At 38.2% G+C, this 23184-nt stretch overlaps 1 protein-coding gene and 1 long non-coding RNA gene across 4 annotated transcripts in view; one reads left to right on the top strand and one right to left on the bottom strand.

Annotated features, from left to right (window-relative positions):
- EPHA3 (EPH receptor A3) overlaps positions 1 to 9928 on the bottom strand; it is a 357381-nt gene extending 347453 nt beyond the window's left edge. Inside the window, exon 1 of one of the 3 annotated variants that reach the window (XM_045501700.1) lies at positions 9634 to 9928. In XM_045501700.1, the coding sequence (XP_045357656.1) occupies positions 9634 to 9721 (88 nt within the window). In that variant the 5' untranslated portion in view covers positions 9722 to 9928. Of the gene's footprint in view, positions 1 to 2611; positions 2753 to 9633 lie in introns of those variants that run through there. The other 2 variants (XM_045501699.1, XM_045501701.1) reach the window with 2 other exon arrangements.
- Positions 1807 to 21318, top strand: LOC123610757. Its single transcript, XR_006718286.1, has 3 exons — positions 1807 to 2399; positions 12637 to 12770; positions 21063 to 21318. It is a non-coding gene; the product is annotated as an uncharacterized LOC123610757 (long non-coding RNA).
- Positions 21319 to 23184: the final 1866 nt, after the last annotated feature.

The following is a 23184-nucleotide window of genomic DNA, read 5'->3' as shown; positions in this document are numbered from 1 at the left end:
AAAAAGCTAATTTTAAAGCTTTATATTTTTGTCAAAGGAGGGAGGGGGTGGGGATGAAGGGCAGGTATTACTTTTATTGGACCTATAGAATTTATTCATTTATCTTTCTTTAACTATTATTTCAAAGAAGATAAATTAACCTCACCTTAATGAACATATAGAAAATTCAAGATGAGGGGTACTTGGGTGGCTCAGTCAGTTAAGCGTCTGACTTCAGCTCTGGTCATGACCTCCCAGTTCACGGGTTCCAGCCCTGCATCCCACTCTGCATTGCCTGTGCAGAGCCTGCTTGGGATTCTCTCTCTCTCTTTCTCTCTCTGTCCCTCCCCAACTTGTGCGCGTGATCTCTCTCACTCTCTCAAAATAAATAAATAAACATTAAAAAAAAAAAGAAATTCAAGGTGAAACCATTTTGATACTGATTAATCAGCAATGACATTAACTCAGGCTTAACCCTTTGCTCCTACACCTTTTGAGACCCTGTCCTGTAATTAAAATAAGAGGCTTTATAGTTTGAAGACTATAAAGTCAAGTTTACATTTTCTTGAATGAGAGTTCCAGAACTCAAATGTAAATAAAATGATTTAAAAACAGGGCAAGTAGCTGTGGACTCTAATTCTCCAAAAGCAAGACAAAAAAAGTTTGTTGCTAAGCCCTCACTTTTGCTTATGGCAAAATGTGCCAATAGCTTGAATGGTTGAAACATTCACTGAAAACATAAAGGGTAACGCATTAGAATTATGTATTTATTTATTTGGTACACTACGGTGAAGAAAGCAAGATACTAAAAGCAGCTTTCTGATTTGGAAGACTGATATCATCAATATGCTGTTTTTGCTCTTTGCCAGGTTAACAGAATTTATTGCAGCAATTAATGCAAAACATATGTGCCGAAGTACCCACGTGAAAAGTATAATTGCCCCCAACTTAATTTGCTACCTTTCAAAACCCTGTTTTAGCTACCTTTTCTCAAGATCTCCACTTAAATAGAGTACAAGTGTTTTTATGAAAGTGGAGATAAATCATTATAATTTATTTTCTCATCTTAAGTAATTTATAAATTATCTTTCAAATAGAGAAAAGTTTCCTCAGGGAATAAAGTCTACTTTTCAGACCACATTCTATTTCCCCCATTACTGACGTCTATGACAATTTCAATACGGATTCACAGTTTTTACTATATAAAACTCTAAATAATAACATTCACAGTATAGCGACAATTGCCTTACAATCTGTGTATGGATTTCCTGACAAAATCCTTACAGCATGAGGAAAGGAGTGTTTGAGAGTCCGGAAGGAAAGACAGAGGTAAGAATGTGTTAAGAAAAGGCAACACAGACATTGGTTTTTTTTTTTTTCCTATTCCTCTATCCACATCAAATTTTCTTTAAATTATTTTCCTAGTGTGTCCCCCACCCATGTAGAGAATCATAACTTCTGAGTGTAAAAACTATGCAGTTTCTAAGTACTCTCTGAAGTACTTTTTTGAAAGTACTTCTCAGCACAATTTTTCACTCCCTTACTCTAGGTATTTCTAAATTATTCTTGCAAAGTCACAGGACGAATTAGCTAGTCACTAGGATTACCATTGAAAAGCCAGTGCTTTTCCTGAATGGAAGGATGCCTCCCTAATTCATAGGCATCTGTGTACATGAGGAAACAGATGAGGTTAAAATCAAAAGACAAAGACAAAAGCGGGTCTGGCTCAGTTACTACGTTATTATGATTCAATTCCTCAATTCCCTCAATTGTAACAATGGAAGATGTCATAATACCTATTTTAGGGCTGTCTTAATGATTAAATGAGGTCCAGCAAACAGTGAATGATAATGTAGGGGAAAATTCTTTCTAACTAGCACAACTCTGTACGATTATTATTACAATGTTGGGCATGGCACTGAGGCCATATTTAGTTTCGGAATCCCCTAGATTCAACAATTCTTTTATGAAAAATACTGAAGTTCCAACACAACCACAGAAACATCAGCATCATCCTACTACTAACCTACCTCGATAGCAGTGATCCCAGACACCCTCTCTGGCCCATTCCAGTTTTACTCTTAAAACCGGAAGAGGGAAAATCTCGTTTTAATAAAATGGTGCCAATCAAATATGAGGCGATAGGAGAAAACAGACAACTTTTAATTGTGCACCGGGAAGTTTATGGAACACGCCCACTTAAGTGCTCTCACAAAGCGCCTAACAGGTGGCATAAGTAGCTTTAAAGAAAATGGGCGGGGGGAGGGGAGAGACTCCTCATTTTAGTTTTAGCAACTAAAGAATTGAAGGAAAGAAGGTCGTCTAAAGGACCAACAAATAGCCAAGAGGTCGGATCAAACAACAGCAAGCAGGACGACCCGACGTCTCAGGCGCTCCCGTGTGTCCCAACAGAGCAGCAGGTGGGTACCAGGAGCTTTCCAGCAGGGAGTTCGTTCTAGAAGCCTGCAGAACTGTATCCCCCTCCTCCACTTGCCACCTGGTGGGTCCCTGAACTCGTAAGGAAAGGAGACCGCGCCACTTCCGGACGCCAAGCTGAAAAGACTGGCTGGTAGCGATGGGCGGGGGGGACGAAGATCTCCGGTCAAAGTCTATGGTGCGAGTCTGGACGTACCTGGCGGGTCCCGGGCGCCCGCGCTCTCTGGGCGGGCCCGAGCCCCAGGTGAGGAGAATCCGGGCGGTGAGGAGGTCGCCGCCTCTGCGAGCGCCAGCAGCTCCGCGGCAGCAGGCAGAGGGCGCACGTTTACCTCTCGCCCGCCGGGGTCTCCTGCCCGCGCTCGTTGCGCATAACTTGGCGCCCTGGCGCTGCTCGCGTCCACACGCCGCCCGTCCGAGCGCGCGCGGCCCCGCCGCCGGGCGGAAGTCCGCAGCTGCAGGGGCCCTGCGTGCGCCCGCCGCCCGCCGCCGGCCGGGCCCGCGGGAGGTCCGCGCCGCCTCGCAGCGTTAGGGAAACGGGCTGCGGCTGCCGGGAACCGAGACGCTCGCGCACAAAGAACCACCGCCCCCCTCCCCCAGAGGGCTGGGGCTGGGGGACGCAGACCCAGAGTTGAGTTTCTATGATTTGATCTTGAAATCCGTGCAGAGAGAAAAAGTGATGAATTGTCGGGAGCCCTCGTTTTCCCTCCGCACCCCCGAGCCTGGTCCCGCGGGCGAAATAGTTTGCGGTTTCGAAGCCCTGGCGGTGGGTGTGGTGGCAGCGAGGAGCGCTTGCTCTTCTCTCGGTTGCCACATTGCTGTCACTACCCCCGAAGCCCTGCTGCGTGCTAAAATTTCTCAGAGCACACTTCTGACATGTAATCGGTCCTGTATTATCAAATGTAGGAGGTGTAATGCGAAGGAAAAGAAACGCCGTCATCCCCTCCTGTGACCACCCCAGTCCCTGGCTAAGATTATTCACAACAGTTTGTTTGTACAGTGCTGCCACTTGTTTCCCCCCTCCTTCCTCGCCTATTATTCTGACTTCACCATGTTGGTTTGGATTATGTGGATTTTCACCCTTTGCTTTGACTGGAACAGCAGGACGTGGTTTAGAAAATGAAGGGAGGGAGGGGGCTGCACACTCAGGGCTTCCAGTTTAATAACATCACTCCAAGTTGGAGGCTTTATTTGTTGAACTGGTTTTGATTCCACCCACCCTCCACATGCATTTGCCCAGGCATCCAAAGGGGGAAGCATTCTTTGGCATACAGTCCTAAAACCTTCCTGGATAAAGTAGTTTCTTCTGGGGGAAAATCAAAAGTTGTGTAAACTTTAGAGGAGAAACAAACAACGCAACCTCCCGCTGCCACCCCCCCCCCCCACGCTTTTTCAGTCTGCAGGTTTTTAGGATTTTAATAAAAATTGATTAGCCAGATGTTTTAAGTGATAAATATTTTCTTTTTAAGCAAAATATTTATATATCAACATTGGTTTTAGAACCTTTGCACGTCTCTACCTCTCCCCATCTTTCTAATCAACTTTTTCGCCTGCAAAGACTTTTTTTTCTTTGTAATCCACCACACTTTTTATTTCAAAGAAAGCTGATAGGAGGCAAACTAATACTTGCTGACTTTCAGACTTTTCCAAGAGAAAACCTCCTGCCAGATTCCAAGAACTACCTGATACTAGGCGGCTTGTAACAGACCCAAAGAGTAAAATTAAGGGGAGCACATGGTCCCACATCCTGATTCCCACCAGGAGTATCTTCCTAGTTTGATTTGTGGCTTCGAATCCTTTGAATTTTTTAAAAGTCACAACATTACTTTTACTTCTAAAGTTGTTAGGAAAGAATTATCAAAGGTTTCCAAATTTTTGAGAAGCAAATTTCAAGTCCTGGTTTTTGGTATACCTGGATGAATACTATAATGAATGTTTCACACCACCAGTCATCCCTTTATTTGAACAATCTGTGGAAAGCTACTTGTCCACTTTGTAAAAGCCCTGCATTGACCCTCCCTGGTGATAAAATCCAGATCTCTGCAAACAGCCCAAAAGGGGACACCTGCATCTGTTTTTCTAAATCTTTTATCAAGCAGGAATTAAAAGAAGAGGTTTATTAAATGTTGTAAAGGAAAAGTGTGTATATTAGAAAATAAAGTGGACGATCTTGACAGAAAATGATTTGTAGAACTTAGTGTTCTTCCAAGATACATATATTTCCTCTTACATCTAGTATTTATGCCAAACAAAATCTTTGGAAATGACTAAAATCAAAGGTAACCCACATCACAGATTTCTTAGTAAGTAAATGTAAAAACTTACCAAGTTTTGATGATTTGTAGAAAGTTTTATTAATATTTTCTTGAAGATTTTATGACTTGGAAAAAGTAACTCTCAAGAACAGTCGTTGCTCTTTCCATTTGCGTTGAAGTTAGTAAATCAAATATACTGTGGATTATGTTTTGCCTTTAAAAATCCTTTGCATATGTAACTGATTATTTGATATTTAAAAATTGCATATATTTTATTTCAGAAAAATTCCAAGTTTCAGAAACAATTTTAACATTTAGCAATCTTTATAAAGAAAGTTATAGTGAAGTGAAGGTGGTGAAGAACAAATCGGAATTTGAATATTAACATGCGGATAATATATAAACACGATGAAGAATTTTACCAAACCTTTTCTTTAAAGATAATGTTTCTTTGGAGTCAAGGTGAAACTACTAAATTGTTTACATGAGCAAGTCCCAAACCATTATTGTATTCAATTAATTTAAAAAGATCACATGACACTTCCCAACCTCACTAAACCACGTTTAAAAAAATGCCTTTAAGTTTTGATTGTGTACAACATTTTGTTTAAAATTTTTATATTAATTTTCAGTGCTTTTCATTTTTGCTCCCAGTTGTTAGCCTTACAACTTTACATAAATATGCCCATGATGTAACACGTGGCAATAGTGTTTTATGTATGTAGTTTCCCTTTTATAGTTCCAGTTGTTTCTGAGTTATAAATATATCCAATTGACCTTAAATCTTAAAACAGGCAGAAAAGCAATATCAACTAGAGTACCAATAATAAAAAAGTATAAAACTGAAATTTCGATAGCTGGTTTGTATTTATAAATCTATTGTTATTGCCAGAATATGTATCATTTAAAAGAAGTTTTAATTGCTCATTTATGACAAGTTTTAGAATGGTGTGATATATGTAACACAAGAGTGAGGAGAATGGGATATTGAAGTGGACATTTTTCTCACTTGGATTATTATTATCAATATTAGTCTTTGGAAAGATAAAGATTCAGAATGAATTAATTTCATGATAGATTTTGAGAGGTTACAAGAAGTTTCTTTCCGGCACAATCAAAATATTATCGTAGCAATTCGGGTTGTCAGTAAAAGCTTAAACAAATTTGCTGATAATCCTGTTAATGACCTAGGTCAAGTGTTAACTGTTGTGGGTTATAAAATAGTGAAATTAAGGTTTCTCCTACCTCCAGGCAAATAGCATAGTTATAACTGTTGGGGGTGGGGGGGTTAGCTATTAGGGGAGCTATTAAATTACAAAAATGTATAATGCATTCAATTATTTAGTCTAGTGTGATGAAATGCTATTAAAAGCAAATGTAAACCCTCTTAAAAAAAAAAAACCTATAAAGATATGACAGCTTAGTTCTCTATAAAGATTTCAATCACAATGTATTATTGTTTAAGGATAAGTGTTTATATATGAAAAGTGATGCCAATTTATAGTAATTTTTAAAAAGGTAATAATCCATTATTTAAATGGCTGTCTCAAACATTTGCTTAATATTCAAAAGTAGGCATACAGTGTACATATGCAAATTTTAATTTTAAGCTTTGAACAATCGCATAGTCACCTCTAGTACTTGGGAGATTTACGTTCAGTGAAATACATTTCATAGATATAGTGTCCCAGACACTCCAATAAAAGTCTCCCAAAATAAGTAGCATATAAATATACAGATTTAATTTTATCCACTCTTACTTTGAAAACTCTGATTTCCAGTGTAAAGAGCTCTATAGATAAACATTAATCTAATTTACAAATGCTTTTGGACAGAAAAATGACTTAATGCATTATGTACTGATGAATAAGCAGTTCATTCTGCCTCAGACTCCTTCAAATGTAGGAAAGTGTTTAAAGAGAGTACTTTATCCAATGCTAAAGAGATTGATACTTCACTTTATATCAAATTTTAACCACTTTCCAAAGTTATTTTATTTACCATTATTATCATCCATTTGGGATTACCATAGGGAGCAAACATGAACTTTTAAAATAATGCGTAGTATAGCAATCCAATTTTGCCATGAGTAGTTGATTTCCCATTGGAAGTCTTCTGTTGGCGTGTCATGTAAACAGAGATCTGATAAGATTTTAATAAAGTTCTGTGCAGCGTTAATAAAGTTTCTGTTTAAGTATATAGGCCAATTGTTAAAGTGATCACTGAAATTATGAATAATCTATTATCATTGAGGAGGCCAGTGATAGAAAGTATCATCTGGAGTCATTTTCTTGAAAGCATATTAGAAAGTTATTTGTAATTGGATTAATAAAAGGCAAGTTCAGATTAAACTTTTTCTAAGTTTTTTAAAAGTTGCTTTATCAGAGACCCATGGCATTTTAATATTGCTATTTAATTATCAAATCTCAAATTAAAAAAAAAATCACACAGGGGCAAGCAATTAACTCAATGGCTTCTGTTTGTTCCCTTTTAGTTCTATCATGCCTAACTCCATAGAAGACTGTGAAATAAATTCTAGTAAATTTTACTAGTAAATTTCTAGTAAAAGTACAGTAAGTATACTTTTTAGCATAGTATTTTAAATGCAACCTAGTATTTTATATGTCCATTCTCAAAACTTGTATCAGAAAGCTATATTAGTGAGATTCATTTTATCATTATTATGATATATGAATTTTCAGAAGCATGACTTTCTATTCAAATGACATTGTTAGAAGAATTGCATGGAAATGTTGGCACATACTTGGGTTTTTCACTTTTCATGTTGTTCATCTCAACTATTAAGACCTAAGCTATTATATTAATATTTAAAACTACACTCAAATATTTCTCAAGGTAAATCATTCATTTTAAATTTTGTTCCAGAGCTTCCCTTCATGACCTCAGGAGGGAAAGGAGACACTATCCATAGGACATGATCTGGAAAGAATAATCCCATGAACAATGGATAAACTTTTATCCAAACAAATTAAATGTAATTGTGTCAGTTTTCTGCATCTATTTCCCTTTCTACATACATCCCTGGCAGCATAATATTATATACATTATATATTGAAACATATACAAGGTGTGGCTTAAAGACAATTTACATTTGATTATTCCTGTTTCATTAAATTAATATTCATTAATTTTATATAAGCATGAATAAGTTTAAATAAAGGGTCTTTTTTTCCTCTTGCAATTTACTGAAAGGTTATGTTTTCAACAAAAATACTGACTCTCAGCTCTATCCCTGTGCATTATTAATTCAGCAAAATCCATTATCTAAATAGTTTATAAATATTCCATCTGGAGAAATACAATTATCATAGCAATACGGGAATAATATTAGTATACTTCTAGTATTGTCAATTCTTTAATATCTTCAAAAATTAAGGAGATTAAACAAACACTAATTTTAACTTACTAATATGTTACTCATTATACAAATGATTACTCCTGCCTTTGATTCAATGAAAAATTATTGACCATTACTTTCCAATAAAGATTTTAATTTGATTTGTAAAAAAAAAAAAAAAAAAAAAAAAGTCACTTCTAGGTTATCAGATGATTTTCTTGATCCTTATATTTTAGAATTTTCACTTTCCCAGTTAAAAAAAGACACAGAAAAATTTAATGAAATCTGCCAAACTGATAAAGACAGTCACTAAGGAAAGAACAAAATTAAACTGCTCTATTAGCAATGAAAGTAGGTCAGTAAATATGAGAGGCAGTGTTTAGATTCAATGAAAAGTTTCTAAACATTTTGAGTATTTACTTGTCTTTTTAAAATAATGCATACAACACACAACAGCATTGGCTTGCCAATATATTTTTAGTGGCATAGTATGTAGTGAAGCATTTCACATCAATTTCTCAGTATTACTAAACTGCAAAACAGGTTGCTAAACGTTACTGTTATAAGTTCAAAATGATTAAGAGGCAAAGTTGTAAGTGTTGCTTTAAAGCAATCAATTATTTAGAGAACTTTGTCTTAAGAGTCAGTGATTGTATTCACAAATCATTAGGAATAGATCACAAAAGGTATACATGAAAAAAGCAATGTATCTATCAAATACACAATCTTATAGGAAACATTGGTGTCCTCAATGTTACATTTGCACTTTAGTCCATTGAAAAGGGATGAATGCCCGTTAGGAAGAAAATAAATAACCCAACATCAGGAAATGCCATTTGCTGCATATGGACATTATTTCTCTAATTTTCTATTCAGTTATTTACTATACCTACCCAAGAGCTTTTCACTATTCATCAAGTACATTCCCTTATTCATATATAAACCCTTAAACAAAGAGAATCCAATCTAAGCTTATTGCAATTCCTGCAAATATTACTTATGTTAATGTGGCATATGCTGCTCATTAGAACCTGTACCATAGAGCAAACCATCGCCTGGCGGGATACACATCACTTCAATAAGGCTATTGCAATATAAACACACACACACACACACACACCATCAGCTTCAACAAACTCTGATTTCCCTTTAGTCCATTCATAAATGCCATGATCCTAAGTAGAAACAACCTGTCATTACCTTTGAACATACTAAAGAATCTAGCGAGGAGGGTTGGGTTTTCTTTTAAACTTCTCAGAGTACTACATGGTCATAATTAGAAAATAAAATACTGCCACGGCTATTTGGCAATTAGCATCGCGGGTTGTAAAACTGGAGGATATTTCTTTCTTTCTGCTTAAAATTAGCCAACAAGGTAATTGCTTGAATTGGTATCAGATTAAAAACACATTTTAGGTTTAGGCAATCCAAAATTCTCTCTTAAAGTCTTTTAGAAGACACCGGAAAATAAAAGCACATCTTTAGTTTACTCTCAGAGCAAACTGCTTTATTCTGAGGCACCTTAACGACCTAAAAAGGTTTCAGGGAGAACGTGCTTTGAAGAGCGTTAGCTCTGCGGGGCAGGGCAGTTTGCTCTACCTGGCTTACCTTCATTGGAAGGTTGGAGAATCAGTTCCCCAAAGCAATGGAGAGCGGAGCAGCTGAGAAGGAGGAGGATGGAGAGGTGACAATCCATGTTGCTGGTGCAGAGGGCAGTGAGAGGAGCATATCTCCATGAAGCATGCCACTGATGTGAGGGGGAGCGCTCTGATTGCTGGAGAAGTTACCATGCTCCGCTCGCAGGCTGATGTCAAGTTTGACACTGGAGATAAGGAGGAGTCTGGCTGCCTTTCCTCGAACCTCGCTCAGGGACTTCCCTGGGTCCTAGTGCCGTCGGAAGTGAGCGCTGTAGGGGAAGGAACAGCCCTCCGAGGCTCGCAAACTGCTCTGAAGCACAGAACTGGGGAGCTAGGGGTGGGGCTGGGGGGCGCCGCCAATAGGCAGGAAATCCAGAAGTTGTGATGGGGCAGTGGCAGAGAGCAGTGGAACGGAGGGAAAAACACCCGCTCCTTATTTTCATTGAAAAGCAGCTATTTTATTGTTTGCTATACATGCTCTGTAGGTTAATTCCCTGAAGAAACCAGAAACCCTGATAGGAATGTCATATGGCAGTGTGAGCGAAAAAGAAACTGAAATGTCAGAAGATGTTTGTAGTGAAAGAGCAGGAGCCTTTCATTAAAAAAAAAAAAAAAAAAAAAAAAAAAAATTAAAGATGACTGTGTAATTCAAAGGAAAATTAGGATTATTCCTTTACTATGTTCAATGTAATCATAACTCTTATGAGTCCTTTGTGGTCCAGAAGGACACTTAGACACACCTCAGATCAGAAAGTCTTTTCAGTTCTACACCAAATGGTATCAGGGCTTTCAATAGATTTGGCACAGGGATTTCAGTGTACATTTGTTGTACTTTAGTTTTCCAAACTGGGGCGTAACCTTCACCATGCTAAGGAAGTGAGCAGACCCAGCCCTAGGAGTGGCTGCTGGGCAGCATTTATTCTTTCTGTGCTGTGGGTGTAAATAAGAGTAATACAAATCAAATCTGAAGTCCTTGGCAACACATCACCCCCCCCCCCTTCACCATCTATGTTAGGATCTCTGGGATCTGTGAGATAAACATGGCATATTTCACAGTCCCCCATTCAGCTTTTCAGCCACTTGCAATCTGATAATAGCTGGATGTTCTTTTACATTCCAACTCCAATGGCTAAATCATAGTGTCCTTGCATTTGCTCACTTTACACCACGCTTGCCCATGTTGGGCAATACAATCGCAACCGACTTCAGCTGAATAATTTTGTGATTTATATTTGGAGAGCTCTCTTCACTTATCTTTAAAACATCCTCCGGAAAACGATTACTCAAATATCCTCCTCCTCATCTGTCTTTTGCTACTCCAAACAGAACCCAAGACTTCCATTCTTTGCACAACTCCAGAAAGTAAAGATAGGTGGGCAATTTTAAGATCAGTGATGAATTTTAGAGCCCTAGGTTGGGGAATCTAAATCTAAATAAGGGTTTGAAAAGACCTCACCAAAACATAGTCCTTCCACAAACGCTATGTTTTTGATGAGGGAACCCCATTTTCACATGAATTGAAATTCAGGGCCTCTGAAGAGAGCTTGTTGGCTGGGATGGGGGGTTGAGAGGTGGGTAGAGGAAGTGACTGGGAGAGTGGCCCTGCTCGCTTTCTATGTATGCCTTGTTACTTTGTATCTCTAACTTCTTCCCACGTTATGTCACCGGAGGCTGTGGAACCCTCTTCAAGTGCCAAGTCTGTCAGAATTGAAAATACTGACAGATACTGAACAGAGGGCTCCGATAATGGTGACTCTGGCATTTTTTTAAAAGTTGCAGCACAACTTGAGTCTTTCCATAAGGTACTGTTCTATTGTTCTAGGGCTAGATAAAATTTTCCTGAAACTTGAAAGAAAATAAAGTGTTATTTGGAATGACGACCTATAAATATTTTAGAAAAATATGCCCATGTGCTGATAGCCACATACATTGGCTTCCCCTCACACTGCTTCTCTCTTCACAATTAACTATTGTCACTGTGGAAAGAGGCCTTCATGTTTGACGGAAGCTACAATAGTGTGAAAATACATAAAAAGCAATTACAATGTAATTGCAGGAATATAATATAAACAATGTAAGATCTCTCAATTATAGACTCTCTAAGTCAAGAGACATCAAAGAGTTTCCACAGTCTGAGTGGCATTCTGGATAGATGTATAAAAGAGTGACATCAGCAAACAGAGGGAACATTAAATTTGGCCAAAGATAAGAGCAAAGACTAGAGGAGAAGGCAGCTATTTCAAGGAAGCCCGCATGGAGAAAGTGATACTTGAGGTAGATCTTGTAGGATGATTAGGAGCTCAGTGATTGGAACAGTGGATCAGAAGGCAGTGCAGACAGGCAGGTATAACATAAACAAACAATAATAGTTTCCAAGTAAGGGCAGGAGAACGCAGCTGGCACATAGAGAACATAGAACATGCATAGAACATAGAGAATGTACGATACAAAAAGGGTTAGGATACAAGGAAGTAAAGGGTGGGGACAGAGTGCTGGGAGATGTTCTCCAAAAGGCAGACTGGAAACTGTAGAAACTCCTATGCCACATGTCAGTGATTTTACAATGTATTCTAGACAAAGGAGAGACGCCAAAAGTATTTCAGCAAGTAATAACTTATCCTATCTGGGTTTCAGGAAGAAATGCTCTTGATAGCACAGAGCAGAGTGTCTCCACCTGTGGTATATGGACCACCTGCTATGGACATATCTGTAATGCTTTTTAAAACTGCATAACCCAGGGTGTCTGGGTGGCTCAGTCGGTTAAGCATCCGATTTCAGCTCAGGTCACCATCTCCCGGTGCGTGAGTTTGAGCCCCTTGTTGGGCTCTGTGCTGACAGCTCAGAGCTTCGATTCTGTGCTTCCCTCTTTCTTTGCCCCTCCTCTGCTCACTCCCTCTCTCTCTCTCTCAAAAATAAATAAACATTAAAAAATTTTTAAATAATAAAAAGTGCATATCACTTCTGCCCACCACAGACTTACTGAACTGAACCTCTGAGGTTGGGACCCAAGAACTGCAACTTGACAAGCTCTTCAGTTGATCCTTGTGGTGATCCTGACATTTGAGAACCACTGCTGAACGTGAAAGAGGGAAAATCAGAGTCCAAATGGTGAGATCTGAGGCAATTTTAGAATAAAACTAGGGGTACCTGGGTGGCTCAGTTGGTTGAGCCTCTGACTTCCGCTCAGGTCATGATCAGGTCATGATCAGTTTGTGAGTTAAAGCCCCACATCGGGCTCTCTGCTGTCAGCACAGAGCCTGCTTTGGATTCTCTCTCTCTCTCTCTCTCTCTCTCTCTCTCTCCCTTAAAAACAAATAAACATTTAAAAACATAATAATAAAAGTAAAACTAAAGTAACATGGAACCTAAGTACAATCTAACAAAAAGAACAAAAATACAAGATGAAATTAAGATACATGTCTGAGGGGCGCCTGGGTGGCGCAGTCGGTTAAGCGTCCGGCTTCAGCCAGGTCACGATCTCGCGGTCCGTGAGTTCGAGCCCCGCGTCGGGCTCTGGGCTGATGGCTCAGAGCCTGGAGCCTGTTTCCGATTCTGTGTCTCCCTCTCTCTCTCTGCCCCTCCCCCGTTCATGCTCTGTCTCTCTCTGTCCCAAAAATAAAAATAAACGTTGAAAAAAAAAAAATTTGAAAAAAAAAAAAAAAAAAAAAAAGATACATGTCTGAGGTAAAACAAACACTATTCCCCAAGGAAAAGCTGAATTTCGGGTTTGAGGAAGAGGGAGATGACAGATATCTGCAATATTTAGTTCACCTGAATACTGAAACTAGTATTTCAGTTCAACAGAATGTGAACGCCGACCACGTACCTGATTGTGTGTTAGACACTGAGGGTAAAAACATGAAAAAGACCTTGTCCCTGCCTTTTAAATAATTTAGAATCACATGATAGCAAGTGTTACATACAAGTAGAATATTTTCACAGTGCGGGGGAGAAGAGTCCTGAGAAGATGAGAAGAGAGAATAAGCATAAAAAGCATGCTTTGGGGAGGAAATGACACATACCTCTAATACTGGAGCATAGATTTTGAGGTGGGGTGAGGGGATATGAAGAGAGGAGACAGGAAGAATAGGAAAGCGTAAGGTTATAAAGAATTTTGTGAACTCTTCTAAGGAGCTTGGACTTGAAGGTGATGTAGAGACCTATTCATTTTGCATTTTAAAAAGATCATTTTGACATACTTAAATCCGGAGAGTAGAATGGAAGCGAAAACACCAATTAGGAGCCAAGAGACCAATTAGGATCCCTCTGCAACAGCATAGCCAATATCATGTGGAGATAGCAGTGGGGCTCTTGAGTCAGACTAACCCTAACAGGGCCCTTGCTCTGTCACCCTTAGTAAAACTCTAATAATAACAGATCCTATTTGATAGGGATGTTGTAAGGATTAGATAAGCTTTAGGATGGTACAGAGAAAGTCTAAGCCTAGTGCCTGACATATTAAAAGCATTCCATACGTTTTTTATCTATATCTAGCAGAGAGATCTAGAAGGTCCGATCCTGAGCAGGCACACAAATATAAGTAGGGGAAATTGGCATAACCTCATAATTATTGATTATGAGAAATGAAATGGATACAAGCACCTGGGAGGCCTCTCAATCTGTGGCTTGAGTGAAGAGACAGTCAGCAACACAAAATCAAAGAAGATTGGCGTGGGTACAACAATTTGTATTTTGGGTGTATTTTACATCAAGTGGCTCGCGGGAAAACCAGGAATAGATGAAAAATTAGGAGACAAAGACCTTCACTGCTGCTGTTCCTTTGGGAATAATTTCATTTACAAATAATAACTATTTTAAAAAAATAAGTAGGTTCCTCCATATAAGCAAAGTGTTGACAGAAGGATCAGTTGGCCAAGGATGAAACCCTAGCATATACCAATATTTAAAAGACAGGCAGAAATAGAGCAGAACAAAGAACCGGAAGAGATTAGCATATTATTAAAACTTTTTAAGAGTTTCACAAAGAATTCATGGTCAACGGTGCCTGCAAGGAACGTATTCAATAAGATACTGACTGAAGAATAACAGTTGGATTTGACAGCTGAAGGTTTTGATGACTTGGATGGTAGCAGTTCTAGAGGAGTAATGAGTCTGCTGCACGTAGATTGAGCTAAAGGAGTACATGGAAAGAGAGGAAGTAGAAATAGTAAATGTACTACTCTTTCAAGAAAGTAAACTTAGAGGAGAAGGCATGCCTAAATGAGGAAAAAGCAAAGGGTAATGAGAATTAAAAAATGGGACGGGCTTGGGGCGCCTGGGTGGCTCAGGGCAGCGCGGTTAAGGGTTCCACATTTTTTTTAATGTTTACTTATGTTTGAGACAGATAGAGACAGAGCATGAACGGGGGGAGGGGAAGAGAGAGAGGGAGACACAGAATCCGAAGCAGGCTTCAGGCTCTGAGCTGTCAGCACAGAGCCAGACGCTGGGCTTGAACTCACAAACTGAGAGATCGTGACCTGGGCCGAAATCCCACGCTCAACCGACTGAGCCACCCAAGCACCCCAAGGGTCCCACTCTTGATTTCAGCTCAGGTCATGATCTCACGGCTTGTGAGTTCCAGCCCCATATCCCTTGGGCTCTGCGCTGACAACGCGGAGCTTGCCTGAGACTATCTTTCTCCTTCTCTCTGCCCTTCCCTCGCTCACACTCTTTCTCCTTCTCTCAAATTAAATAAATATACATTTTTTTTAAATGTTAAAAAATGCAAGAGGCTTGTAAGATACCTCTCTTGTGTACTTAGTTGACGAGTGATACAATTATTGATGAGGAATTTCGTGGCTTAAATTGGGGATATGGAGTAAAGGTGAGAAAATAACAGCCTCTGTTCAGGACATGGCAAGATGCAAGGGTAGATATTCAAGCCAGAAGTTAGAAAATAAGAAGCCCAGAAGGGAGGGGAGGTTAGACACTGTAAGTTAAACAATGATTAGTGAATTGGTAGTAGCTTAATCCACTGGAATAGATGAAATTGTCCAGAAAGATCATAAACAGCAGGGGAGAATCAATTCTGTCAAATAAAATATTCAAAAGGCAGACGGAGGGTGTATAATTATCAGAATTAATTGAGTAGGAGTAAATGTTATAAAAGAAAGGTAAGGAAAGAATGGGTTGGAGATGACAAGAAAAATGAAAATTTCAGGAAAGGAGAGAATCAACAGCAACAACAGTAAGATTTTTTCCCGTTAATGGAAAGACCAAAGGACTGGGAATCCCTACCCAAAAAAGTTCACACTTGGAGCTGCAAAATTCTTTAGAGCTTATCATTTTACAGTTAGAGAAAGACTAAAACATTACTGACTTCATTATGTTCCTGCAGTCAAAGGCAACAATAAGGAAAGTGTCTGAGAGCCCTTGCCAGGATGCAAAGAAAACATTAGAAAAAATACTTATGAGGAACTTTATGGGAAAACTTCCATTACCTAAGTGTTTGAGGGTTATTGGAACAGAATAATCCAAGAAAACTTCACGAAGGGTTGTGATTTTTTGGGACAGTTACTAAATTTTGGACTTGAAAATAGTCACAGTGGGCTGCACAAATCAATTTGCTGTATTTTAACCGATATCCACCAAATTAACATATCTCAAATTTAAACATACAGGTTTATGCAATCAATATAAAAATTAGCATGCCTGAATTCATTGAAAAATGCTAATTGTAAATTAGAAGGATTTCACTCAATTGTTATAAAGCGTCAAAAGAAAAATAAAGAAAAAAGAAAAAAAGATCACAGATGTGGCTTGCTAGGATTGACCAACGCTGTTTAAAACACACGCTTACACTCACTTTTATAACTACCTCTGAAACATTTCTCTACTTTAAAAAACAGACTTTAGTACTACCATTACTTCCTAGTCTTCCATTTCCCTTGCCAAAAACCAGTCAAAACAAGCCAAGAGTTCATCTTAAAATCTAAGGAAAACATCCCAAAGCTCTGAGAAAACTCTGAGCAAGAGCACAGGGGGCTTGAGGTGGTTGAGGGACAAGGGAGCATTTGGCTGAAGCAGAACCTACATCATCGTCCTTGTAAGCCCATTCTGGGACTTAACCATATATATTTACACACACTTATACCTTCATAAACATATATACACTCACATTCACACGTGCACACGCATGAAGGAAATGGTGTATTGATGTTCTATCCAGCCAAGTTTTCTAGAGCAGGAGGTCTCAATCTTTAACATACAGAAGATTGGGGAGCTTGCACAAATGCAGACTCTGATTTTGCAAATCAAGCACAGGACCTGAGATTATGCATTCCCTCAAGTTCCTACGCCCTGTCTTCTGCAGGTCTGACAACACTTTGTACGGCAGAGTTCTAGAATACGTAGATCTTGTTTGGAAAATTAGTATAAATATGTGTATACATATATTTAAATATAAGCATCAACATATCAAAAAGTCAGATGGTTGGGGCGCCTGGGTGGCTCAGTCGGTTAAGAATCCGACTTCAGGGGCGCCTGGGTGGCGCAGTCGGTTAAGCGTCCGACTTCAGCCAGGTCACGATCTCGCGGTCCGTGAGTTCGAGCCCCGCGTCGGGCTCTGGGCTGATGGCTCGGAGCCTGGAGCCTGTTTCCGATTCTGTGTCTCCCTCTCTCGCTGCCCCTCCCCCGTTCATGCTCTGTCTCTCTCTGTCCCAAAAATAAAATAAACGTTGAAAAAAAAAAAAAAAAAAAGAATCCGACTTCAGCTCAGGTCACGATCTCACGGTCCGCGAGTTCGAGCCCCGCGTCGGGCTCTGGGCTGATGGCTCAGAGCCTGGAGCCTGCTTCCGATTCTGTGTCTCCCTCTCTCTCTGCCCCTCCCCCGTTCATGCTGTGTCTCTCTCTCTGTCTCAAAAATAAATAAACATTAAAAAAAAATAATTAAAAAAAAGAATCCGACTTCGGCTCAGGTCATGATCTCGCGGTCCGTGAGTTCCAGCCCCGCGTCGGGCTCTGTGCTGACAGCTCAGAGCCTGGAGCCTGTTTCAGATTCTGTGTCTCCCTCTTTCTGACCCCTCTCTCTTTCATGCTCTGTCTCTCTCTGTCTCAAAAATAAACGTTAAAAAGTTTTTTTTTAAGTCAGATGGTAAAAATACAGGAATACGTGGCCCAATAGGTTCAACTTCATCTCCCAATAAATTTCAAGATAAACCTAATGCTCCCACAAAGTAGTTAGATAATACTCTAGTATCCTAAATCCCTCTCCTCTTGAAGGTAAGTAGTCAAGACTAATTCACCATTATTGTTAACTCTTTTAGTTCACTTTTATCTAGATCACTCTTGTAATCATTTTATAATATACCGATCTTCATTGTTATTGAACTGTTTCAAGGGTATGAATTGTCTGCCCAATATTTTAAGTTCTTAAATGACAAAGTAAATATCAAACATTATCTAGAAGAGAGAAGACACTGTTCAACACAATAGTGTATAATAGTCCCTTTCATTTTACTTCAGATATGTTGGATATGTGATAATTACAGTTTGATAATAATTTCTCAACATATGTATTGATGCCAAATTTAAACTATCCGAGGGATTTGCAAAGCTTAACAAGCATAAGAAAACCATTGTAAAAATAAACCCATGACTTAATACGAAATGAATTTGTGTTTACAAGTATTAGGACATTTATCTAAAGATGAAAAAGTAATGTCCCTCATTTTTAATGGATTAATTTTAATTATAAATGAGCATTTTAATTTTCTGGATATACTGATATGTAGTTTGGTAAAACAAGTAATAGAAATATAGTTTATCGATTGAAGAGAATTTTTTAATGATGTCATATATGTGTACATATGTGTGTGTGTCTATATGTGTGTGTGTGTGTGTGTGTGTAAGTTATAATTATGGCTCAGGTAAAAATGTAAGTGCAACCAGAGCATTTTTTTAACCAAAAGCAAAATTTGATAAAGGGTTATTGACTATTCTATATAGAAGTATTTTGAGAACACATGGCTTCAATTTTGTTTCTCAAGTATCTTGTAAGCCTGAACATAAAATAGAATTACTCAATACAGAAAAATTAACTGATTATGTGCTTGTCTAACCATAGTCGTCAATTCAGCTGGGAACCGGAAAAATAATCCATATTAAGTCATAGGGATCTTATATTCAACAGTGTCAAACATTTGCGATTTTTCACGGATGCTCTGGTTTCCACAAGTGCCCAAATAACCTCACCTGCTATTCCAATTTGTCTCCTCGACTGTGCTATGGGTCAGTGATCCCTATTATGTCACATCAATACAGTGGTTAAATAATGATAAATAATTTAAAATGTGACAGGTAATCCACATCTTAATGTCAGTCATCTTTACCCATGCAGTATTTCCCAAATTAAAATGGAAGCTACTTCTGTTTTAAACTCTAGGTTTTTAGATATCCAAACATATTTCTTTAAATTAAAAAATACATATTTTACGTATTTATTTGAAGCTCCAAAGAACTTAATTTTAAAACTGAATCAAAGTAAAAGGGATGGCTTCTAAAACATTTAATTACAAATATACTAATGACATACGTTTTCTTCTAGAAAAATAAAAGACCCTCCTCCAGTTCTTAATTATGGCAATGAAAGTATTCAAAATATGCATGTTGTATTCTCATTATTCCAAGGGTACTCACTTAGCCATTTCTATTACTTAGTTGGGGCTTAAATATTCAAGAGTTATTTTTTGAAGCACTCATACAAGTAAAGCCCCAAGTAAAAACGTGAGTCTTTTTTAAATTCACCTTAGAGTACAATAAATTTACAAGTCAAGTTCACTTATAGGAAATCTGCCTGTTGGAGGTACGTCACATCGAAACACACGAAGGAGTGATAATCATCTGCCAGCACTCACTTCGCTCGATTTCATGAAAGATTTTTTAGTCAAGCCTCTGGCTTAGGAAACTGCTATAGGTCATGCACTCCACTAGAGGGCTCTGCAGAAGCAGTGGCCACCGCAGCTGAGGATTCAGGTGTTCAGATCAGTTCCTTGACAAAAAAGCAGAGGTCTCCACAGGAATTAGCACAACTTTATTTTTAGGTTTAGTTTGATTAGTTTCCTGATTGGTAGTAATTACGGAGGGTTATGGATGCTTACGTGTGAGTTTTATATGATCATATAACATTGCTTTTACTTACTGTATCTGGACCCTATGATGAATTCATCATAACCCTAAAGAATCAAGAAAACAAAGTCTCACATTTAATTTCTGCTCCAGATAAATCTACTCATTTCTACACTAAAAGATGCTGAGACGAGTGACACAATTTCTTCTTCTTTTTTTAATGTTTATTTAATTTTGAGAAAGAGAGACAGAGCGTGAGTGGAGAAGGAGCAGAGCGCGAGGGAGCCACAGAATCCAAAGTGGGCTCCAGGCTCTGAGCTTGTCAGTACAGAGCCCCATGCAGGGTTCATACTTGTGAACCGTGATATCATGACCTGAGCCAGAGTCGGATGCTTAATCGACTGAGCCATCTATTATTCTTTACCATTCTCTCTTCTATGCAGTTTCCTCATTAAATTTCTCCATTAAAATGGATAATGAGAATGCATGTAAGATATACAACATATACAAATTATATGAATTAGTAAAATGTACTGAAAAAACTAAGGGAATATGATAAAAATGACAATGAAACAGGATCTCCAAAATGGATAGTCATCTGTATGGCGCATATGGCGGACAGAAGATGGGCTCATCTGTAGTATTTATGGAAAAGGTATTGCAGAGAGCAACGACTATAGCAAACGCTGAATAATTTTGTTTTAGCACTTTAAATATAAAGGTTTGCATCTTCAAGAACAGATCAAAATAAAAATGTATAGACCACATGTCCAAATCCTTTTTGGGCAACAATATACCTGATGTTCCTGTGGAATATATCTAGCTCCCAACAGTAAAAGTGACTCACCCCATCATGATTCTCAAGAGAGACATGATACACTCTTTGAAGGAATATAGAAAATTATTTATTTGTAATTTTTTTGAAGTTTATTTATTTATTTTGAGAGAGAGAGAGAGAGAAGGAAAGAGTGCATGCCCCTGCACAGGCGTGATTTGGAGAGGGGAAGAGAGAGAGGGAGAGAGAGAATCCCAAGCAGGCTCCACACTGCTAGCATGGAGACCTACTCGGGGCTCAAACTCACGGACTGTGAGACCATGACCTGAACTAAAACCAAGAGTCAGAGGCTTAACTGACTAAGCCACCCGGTCACACGGGTACAGGTACAGAAAATTCTTGTGGGGATGAGCTTTTTCACTGGAGGAAAACATGCCTGACTTAGAAATATGAACTTTTCTATCTTTACTGTAAAAAACATGAATTATCTATTTTTAATACACTTCAGAGTGAAAGTTGGTACAACCTCCACAATATATAACAATGTCCTTGTTTTACAGTCTTCTAACTTAGAACTATATTCGATGGGGTGGTGGAGACCCTTCATTGATGGACTGATATGCCAAACCTAAGAAACACCATACTATATTATGACAAGCCTGATGAAGTCCAGAATACTACATTGTTCGAAATAAAATGATGTCTATGAATGCTAAGTAGCCTACAGACCACCTGTAACCAACATTTGAGCCTGCCAAAAGATGAGTTCATTCAAAACACTGTGCAATTAGCAAATAAAATATAAATTCCAGGAGAGCAAAGATTTTGGTCTGTTTTGTTCACTGCTGTCTTCCAAGCATCTAGAACAGTACTGGCACATTGTAGGTCAGCAGTCAATATTTTTTGAATGAATGAAAATATAATTCACATTCATGCAATATACTTAAAGTTTTGTTTTTTTATTGTTCTGCTTTCTCCTTTTTTTTGGATTCATTTTGTGTCAGACTTCAACATTCTACCTAGTAACTTGATGTGTTAATTTTCCTTTTCAAATTGTTTAACATAGCCCCAGAAATGAAGGCAGAAGTTACTCACATAGCAGTGAATTAGTAAAACTTATTCTATTCTATTTGAATAAATTAATACATTTGCATTTTTAATAGATAATTAGACTAGCAATCATATAATCCCACCCCATTAAAAACATAAACAACTGGATTGACTAGACAATATTAAGGGGTATTTTTTTGTTTTGTTTTGTTTTTTTTTTTCAACGTTTATTTTTTTGGGGACAGAGAGAGACAGAGCATGAACGGGGGAGGGGCAGAGAGAGAGGGAGACACAGAATCGGAAACAGGCTCCAGGCTCTGAGCCATCAGCCCAGAGCCCGACGCGGGGCTCGAACTCACGGACCGCAAGATCGTGACCTGGCTGAAGTCGGACGCTTAACCGACTGTGCCACCCAGGCGCCCCTAAGGGGTATTTGAACCATTGAACCCAGAGAGAGAGATCCAGAACAACTTTCTTGAGGCAGCCAGTAAATGAACAGCAAAAACCTTTTTCTGTATATTGTTTCAATTTATATAACAATATTTATGTTAGCTTTATTATCATTTGTAATAAATTGATTTTATACAAAGAATTCAAAGTATGATAGAAGCAAGATAAAACTTCCTTTTAGCAAAACAGTGCAGATATTTCAATCTATAAAATTATTCTCTTTATTTTTAGTTTTTAAAATTTCAAATTCTCAAAATACAATGTTTTACTTTGTGGGTTTCCCCCAAAATAGGAAGAAGGGCATTCTTACAGCTTTAAATTCCCAACAAGTCAAGCCACACAGTCAGAGATCTCTAGGCCTCATGTTTGCATAAACAATAAGAAAATAACTATTAGGTATGAATATTTGAAAAGACTGCTGAAGAAATCAATGATTATTATCCAGTCAAAGTTCAAGTTTTAGACTTCCTCAAAAAAGCCATTTAGTGTCCATAAAGTTTAATTTATATTTTAAATGAATTGTGTCACATGAAGTGATCTTCATTTTACAGGCATCACTATTTAGCAAAGAAGCAATTTTTTTTTTTTTTTATTTGCTAAGTAACTCAGTGTGGAATAGAATACTGGTTTCAAAAGAGGGCCTGATAGGCAGCTATGAGATTTAAAGTTTTTATTTGTCTTCAGGACAAGCATATTAGAGAAAAAGCTAGTGCCCCTCAAATCCCTCTATGTTGTTCTATACATCGTTCAGCTCATATCTAGTATACAGTATTTTATTTGTTTAGTTTATTTTCCTCATCGATGTACAACTAACTGAATATCCTTAGGTAGCCACTTACATTTTTTATCAGTCTTAAGACTGTAAGGAAAAGAACCTAGAGGAAAATGTTAATGCATTATTCATGAGATTAAAAAATAAAAACACTAGACTCTTCCTTTTTGTTTGTACATTTAGTTATCCAAGAATTTAAGAATAAACAGGGTTAGCTTTGGGTGAACAAAATCTTCCTAGTAGGGTGAAAAACAGAAGTGAGCCTGTTTAACACAGTTTCTGAGAGAGGTTATTATAGAGGGGTTTTCCAACTTTGAAAAAATGAGTATTTCCTTGGATGCTTCTTTGCTTTATGGAGCATTGAAGCCCTAGAATTAAGACAGTGAATAATGTTTCAGTACGACTTCCTA

The sequence above is a fragment of the Leopardus geoffroyi genome, chromosome C2 (genome assembly GCF_018350155.1).
Source record: "Leopardus geoffroyi isolate Oge1 chromosome C2, O.geoffroyi_Oge1_pat1.0, whole genome shotgun sequence".
NCBI classification, from domain to species: Eukaryota; Metazoa; Chordata; class Mammalia; order Carnivora; family Felidae; genus Leopardus; species Leopardus geoffroyi.
Note: the sequence above shows the minus strand (reverse complement) of the source record. Positions and strands in the feature narration are given on the sequence as shown.